The sequence below is a fragment of the Zea mays genome, chromosome 10 (assembly GCF_902167145.1).
Source record: "Zea mays cultivar B73 chromosome 10, Zm-B73-REFERENCE-NAM-5.0, whole genome shotgun sequence".
NCBI classification, from domain to species: domain Eukaryota; kingdom Viridiplantae; phylum Streptophyta; class Magnoliopsida; order Poales; family Poaceae; genus Zea; species Zea mays.
The window spans coordinates 5,026,639-5,033,681 of record NC_050105.1 but is presented as its reverse complement, the minus strand read 5'-3'; the positions used below and the strand labels follow the sequence as shown (position 1 = coordinate 5,033,681).

The following is a 7,043-nucleotide window of genomic DNA, read 5'->3' as shown; positions in this document are numbered from 1 at the left end:
GGCCTTCCTCCCCTCTAAATTCTTGATGCCATGATCCTCCCTGTCACTCAGGTTGGTTACTTACCACTCATCTCACCTGCGTGTTCGGGGACAAAAGGCTCGGTTGGACGGCTCCTTTTAGCCGAGGTGTCGGGCAGCAGCTTATGACAGCAACCGAGAAACATCGCCATCTGCCCATCTGCATGGAGGTGAGAGTCATTATTCTGCTAAACTAGTCCAATATATATATAACAGACCTGTTGAGATTTACCTACCAATGGTGCAATTATAGGAGCTCGCCATTGGTTGGAGCAACTACCAGGTTCCACTACCCTAGCTAGCTTGGCTCCACCACTTATGGAAAACCATAAAGATTTTTTGAACGCCTCGACCAAGAAGCCCAAGAACCTCATACCCGAGTCGACAGTCGACATCTCTGCAGCGTTGCTTGAACAAATAAGGGGGTGTTTAAATGCACTAGAACTAATAGTTAATGGCTAAAATTAGTTGGATACATCAAACACCTTAGTTAATAGTTCAACTATTACCTATTTTAGTAAATTAGTTAATAGTTAGCTAGCTAATTCCACTAGCAATTTTTTAGCCAACAGCTCTAGTACATTTAAACACCCCCTAAATCAGCAAAGGCGAACATCTGAGGGCTGAGAGGCTTCCGTGAGGACAGTGCTGCATCTTGTCTCCTAGGCCATGAAAAAGATAAATCAGCATTAGGAAGCAGGAGGGCAAGAATATAGGCAGTTTAAGTAAGCATCAAATCAAGCATGCCGAATAGAATTGGTAGTTTCACTGAAAACCAAATTCTAAAGAACCGTATTCATCCCCCTCCCCCCCCCCCCCCCCCCCCCCATTTAGATCCAGAAAAAAGCCACACTTCCTAATTAGACCTTTGGTCATCTAGATGTTTTTTTTCCACAGTAAGGTGTTTCCACACTTCCTAATTAATCCTTCGTTGGCTTTCTTGGAAAAAAGCGGTACAAGCTTCCTGTTGCCACTTCAGCTGCATCCACACCATACCCAACTAAAAGACACCCATGCCTCCTATCCTCTTTTTACATCCTACACTCAGCAGCAGGCCAGTAGCCTCATAACCGCTATAAATAGAGAGGCTTGTCCTCTACCAATGCCCAATAACCAGCTCACAGTGTCATTGAGTGCATTCGCTTGCTCTGTTCAGTCAGAGCGAGCGATTCACATGTGAAACATAAGTACCTGTCCCTCCAACCATGTCCAGGTCTGTGGAGCCTCTCATAGTCGGGCGGGTGATCGGAGAAGTCCTCGACTCCTTCAACCCGTGTGTGAAGATGATAGTGACCTACAACTCCAACAAACTCGTGTTCAATGGCCATGAGATCTACCCATCAGCTGTTGTGTCCAAACCAAGGGTGGCGGTTCAAGGGGGCGATTTGCGGTCTTTCTTCACATTGGTTAGCAGTCAGATGCTCCATCGTTGACAAATGTTCTACAAGTACTACTACCACTTCTTCCTCCCTGATGGCCATGGTCATCAAATTTCAGGTTATGACAGACCCAGATGTTCCAGGACCAAGTGATCCATACCTAAGGGAGCACCTTCATTGGTAATGTTCAGCATTTCTTACCTTAGTAGGGATGCCAAGTAGCATATGATGATAGCACCATATCTTTCATATACAGAAAATTCCGTGATTTCTAGCACTTCAGAGTAATGTGGCTAAAAGGCAGCCTTTACATTTGCAGGATCGTGACTGATATACCTGGGACAACAGATGCCTCCTTCGGTAGGTTCTGCTGATTCAGGCTTAGCCTATTCCATGTTCTAGTTCTTCTTTGAATTAATAACCATTCATCTTCCAAATTTCAGGGCGACAGATCATAAGCTACGAGAGCCCAAGACCTAGCATTGGTATCCACAGGTTCATTTTTGTGCTCTTCAAGCAGCAGGGTAGGCAAAATGTAACTGTGCCATCCTTCAGAGATCATTTCAACACCCGGCAGTTCGCTGAGGAAAATGACCTTGGCCTCCCTGTAGCTGCCGTCTACTTCAATGCACAGAGAGAAACTGCTGCTAGGAGACGCTGAAAATCCCAGCTCTTATTGCCTACCTGACGATAATAAGGGCCTTCTGATCTTCTTTCTAGGAAGTCGATGAACTTATTCTACATTAAATTCTCCTGAGCACTACCTTATAAATAAACCAGATGTATTTTGCGGATTGTGTTAGTACTAGAATGTTTTGTAAGTAGGAAGAATGAGAACTATGAATGATCCATGCTTGTGGTACAATTTCATGTGTAAGACCTCTATCACTGAAAGCCAGAAATCAGGGTTGGGGGACATCCCTCAGGCTTTGTTTGGGTACTTTCATTTACACATCAATCCATCTCAATACATGTGGATTAAAATGAATACTAAAGTATTCAAACAAGGCCTCACAACAGGATGTAGAATAAGTTCAGGTAGTAAATACTTTAGAACCTGATATAAGAATTTTAGAACTATTAAGAAATTATCACATAATTGATATAGACATACAAAAATATGCGAAAAAAATGTCCGCCCAATTTGAAGATTAACACCCAGCATAAAATAACTGTTCACATTTTAGACTTCTAACTTATCTTACGAATTCACAAATGTATGGTGCAAACTTTCAAACAATCGGTATTCATGTCTCTCCTGATGAAAGTATGTTCAACAGGTAAAATGTTTTATATTTTCATATATGATAACGAAAGCAAACCAACCAGAGCCTCATTTGGCAGTATGATTGGACTGCTCCTCAGTAACCATTGACATTTCCTCGAACACGCACCCATTGACATTGAGTGGCCACAGCTGCAAGATGACAAAGGAAGCACTAGATACAATTAGGACGAAATCTTATCATAGGTGACAACTGACAACGAGTATCAGTCAAAGATAAAAGTTACACTACATATCATCACACTTCTATATATTTTTTATTACGAAATGCTTTAAATAATATGTTTTATGAAGTCCATCATTTTATAATGACAGTTTGAATGATGCAAGAAAATTCTCTTCCCAAGATAGCCAGATAGGCCATATCATACAGGTCTGTTTCCTTTCCATTCCTTTTTCCCTTTGCTGTGATTACTGCAGGAATGTCACACAGCTATATATCATAACCATGGTAGGCAATTTTGTCCTTTCTGAAGTCTAGGTCCATTGCAGATTTCAACGATAATAGACAACTTTGTCTTTGTGAACCCTATAGGTTCCTTCTATAGTTCTAGATTGTCAACCTTCGGTTGCTTGGTTTTGCTCAAGGAAACGTAGAACATACACATCTGATTCAGCCCACTTTTATCACGGATAAAACAACTCAACTTTTTTATTGCGCGAGGTAAATCAATAATCCACTCAACTTGAGTAAATCAACGGTAGGTGCTTTGAAGAGATGTTATCAAATACGTCACGGAAATATCAGATATCTACCGGATTATTAGGAGATAATCAATGCAAAACTAGCAGGTGTGGCCACGGGAGACAAGGATATGGCCGAGGGGTGGACCCAGTAAAGGGAGATGGAGATGCGTATCTACAGTTCTACACCCGATTTTTTTGATTTTTTTTTTTTTGCCAAAAAGGCTTGAAGTATTAGTAGCCTAGTAGGCATCATTGCATCAAATAGCAAAACAAGGTTAGGGTTTGGATGCTCGGTTTCACACAACAGGAAGGGGAGACGTGGGTGGGAATACCTGCTGGTGGGTGCTCGTCGCCGACAGAGAGACCGAAGAATGCCTCGGCACCTAGCACGGGGACGGCGGAGTCGTCGCTCGTCAGAGACAGATCGAACGCGGCCACGCGGGTTGCGGGGTGAACCGTGGACGGAACTCGGAAGGGAGACCATGCAGCGGACGGGCCGTAGCCCAGTCCATGTTCTCCGGCGGCCCAGGAGAGCGCAACCGCACCGGGCCTTCTTTTCTTGGCACGTACGGATTTTCATTTGCAAATCATTTTTTCTATCTTTCTTTCTTTCTCTCATTTTTATCTTTTAGTTACTAGTAAAGTAAAATATGATAATTGTGTTGCAACTGGAGAAAAACTATTATACAACGTTTAAAAACACATAAATATCTAAACTTAAATATATCATAACTTCCATCTGCAAAGAATTCTCAACGTAAAAGAGACAAAGACATCTTTGAATAAGGGCTAGCTTGGGAACCTCTGTGAAAATAAGGTTCTCAAGCTAGCTCTAATAAGATGTTTATGATATGGGAAGATTTTCAATATTATATATAGCTTAGGTGTTGTTTGGTTTAACGTAAATGATAATGGTAATGGTTGACACTCGAGTGATAGCGGTTATAAGTTTAAATAGACTGATATCAGTTTTTAGCCTTGAATCTCATTATTGTTATGCTTAAATAAACATGATTTAACGTTACCAGTTACAATTATATGCTGCACCTTAAATGCTTAATATATAGCTAGCTGTTACACGCAATATTTCGTTGGCGATGATGCAAGGAGACGGCGAGATGACTACTGAACCAGTCAGTGCGATTTGAGCAAAAAAATTTTAAAAAAAAACTATATCAAATGAAAATTACACATAGAGTTTAGTGTGTATAGGCTGTTTCCCGATCCATCGACGTCTCTCTCACAACTCGGTCAGTACCTCTGGAAGTAGCTCCCCATGGCTTCGAAGCCCCTGCTCGAGAAGCAAAGCCTCGCCGAAGAACTCCCAGCGGACCGTCCAAGGAAAAGGAACCTCCTGCTGCTGCGTGGCGTGAAGAGCCTCCTGGAGCTGGAGCTGTAGTGACCGAAGAAGGGGGACGACGACAGCCTGCCGCTCGTCGCCACCACCGGCACCGCGTTGCTCACCGACCGCAGCGGCAGCAGGCAGTTAGCCAGCAGGGCGTGCCCCGCGTCGGCGTCGGCGTCGGCACCGGCAGCAGGACTACTACGGCGGCCGCCGCCGCCGCGGCGGTGGTCGTGGTCGCGGCCGTCCAGGAGTGCGATGTCGAGCTCGAACAGCTCGTCCTCGTCGACGACAACGTGGGCGATGGTGGTGACGGCGGCGGCAGCCTTCGCTGCCATGCCTGCCGCGGCCAAAAGCTGGTTTAGTAACCTAGCTCGATCGATGAAGGTATGTATTGGTAATATATATATGCATATATGATGATGCTTGCCTTGCATTGCTTGCAGGTACGTGTGAGATGATATGAGTGGGTGGGTGAGTTTGTTCTACTGTCTTTGGTAGAGATGGTTGGAAAGTGCCGCGTTTGCATGCTGACCCGGTAGAGTAGCTAGCTAGGTTACCTACTTCCAAAATGTTAGCAGTGTGCTGTTTTCTACCAATTGCTAGCTCTATGTTGAAACTCACAGGTTTAGGCTATACACAATGACTTGTAATCCAAGCAGGGTTTCATCACACGCCGACATGCATGATCAAACAATCGTCCCTAGCATGAGTTGCTGAAGAATCGACTCAAGACGTCTCCTCATGCATATGACCACTGTCTATATTACGTTTTTCTTTTCCGCGTATTATAACAAACTGAGTGTAAATTGATTCTTAAAGACACTAAATTAGCATCATCCAAGGTAATTTACAAATTTTTTGTTTCCAAATTTGAAAACTTCAAACATATTTTTATGACAAGATGATTTCAAATCAAAAGCTTATCAACTTCAAAGTTTCGTAACTTTTTAAAATGTACAACTCAATTTTGGTGATATTTCCATCTGAGCAGGTTTGAAAATTTCGGTTTTTAAATGGGCCGTGAAGGTTGAAGCTAGTGACGTGTTTATATATACATGTCACCAATATATATGTATTAGCGACTTTGATTTAAATACATGAAATTGAATAGATTAGAGTAGAAAAGATGTCTGAAGTCAGTGATGTGGTTATATATACACGTCATTAATGTATTTATAATAGCGGTTGTCGGTACCCTGGAACAGGGGTACCCCTTACTATAGTAAGGAGGCGCGGTTCACCCCTCCACGGGGGCAATCTCCGAGGCCACCAGGATTCGGACCCCCGTGAGATAATGCCGGACCCCAACACACCTAATTGGGATCTCAGTGTTCCCCTAAGACGGAACCCGGACCCCTCTAGGTGAGGTCCGGACCGTCCACAACGAGATCTCGGGACGAGGAATACCCTGGCTTAAGTCAGGGGCGTACAGGGGTCCGGCACAGACACTTGTCGGGATCTTGCCAGGCGCGCCTACTCTCCCCGCCTGGGCGGAAACCCGATGCTGCCACGTGGCCTGCGGCCCGTGACGGAAGCCGGAGAGCAAGGCCTGACGTAAGGTTTCGGGGCCATGCGATCTCTGCATTTATTGCGGGAGATCGCACGCCGCCTGGCCGCCCTGCTCATAGGCGAAGTGCCGACTCGGCATTTAATGTGCCCCGTCCACTCTGATGGCAGGCATCGACCAGACCGGGCGGCATACCTGTCCAATCAAAGCAGCAGGCAGTACGCCCACACCGCTGCATGCGTGCAGTGGTCATCATAACTTGGTCGATACCGAGGAACCTTTGGCAGCACGCCAATTCTACTTAGGCAGTGGATGTCAGGGCACAGTGAGATAGCGCAAGGTGACCAACACTAATTGCTCCGGGTATTCCACCCTTATGTCTCTGGGCCCGCATGTCGGGGTTCAGGGTCTCTTTGTACATGTCCCCCTTCGGCTATAAAAGGGGAGGCATGCGACGTTACACACACGCAATCTTAGACTCGCTAGCTCATACAAGCTCTCAAGCAATACAACTCACAGTGGAGTAGGGTATTACGCTCCGGCGGCCCGAACCACTCTAAACCCTTGTGTGTTCTTGAGTTCTTCCCCTTCACTCCAACGATCAAGCGAAACGCCTAAGCCCCTCCTCATCTTAGGATTTAGGGCGGGTGTACTCCACCACTCGGTTGGAGATTTCCTCTCTGACAGCGGTCTTGATTTAAATATGTGTCACTAAAGAAAACACAGTAGAGACAAAATGTTTCTCTAGAGGTGTACGGTAGCTATATAGGCTGAGGCTACCAACGAATATTGTTTCATGCGCCAGGCGCCCAGGCCAGGGGC

General features: G+C 45.1%; 2 protein-coding genes across 2 annotated transcripts; one reads left to right on the top strand and one right to left on the bottom strand.

Moving 5' to 3' along the window:
- Window positions 1–1,159: 1,159 nt before the first annotated feature.
- LOC100127514 (ZCN3 protein) lies at window positions 1,160–2,262 on the top strand. The gene is made up of 4 exons (NM_001112771.1): window positions 1,160–1,424; window positions 1,516–1,577; window positions 1,717–1,757; window positions 1,841–2,262. The coding sequence occupies exons 1-4, from the start codon at window positions 1,224–1,226 to the stop codon at window positions 2,056–2,058; spliced, it is 522 nt and encodes a 173-aa protein (NP_001106242.1). The 5' UTR covers window positions 1,160–1,223; the 3' UTR covers window positions 2,059–2,262.
- Window positions 2,263–4,488: 2,226 nt separating this feature from the next.
- On the bottom strand, window positions 4,489–5,081 carry LOC100275856 (uncharacterized). The gene has a single exon (NM_001371519.1). It carries the CDS (start codon window positions 5,047–5,049, stop codon window positions 4,621–4,623), a length of 429 nt encoding a protein of 142 aa, NP_001358448.1. The 5' UTR covers window positions 5,050–5,081; the 3' UTR covers window positions 4,489–4,620.
- Window positions 5,082–7,043: the final 1,962 nt, after the last annotated feature.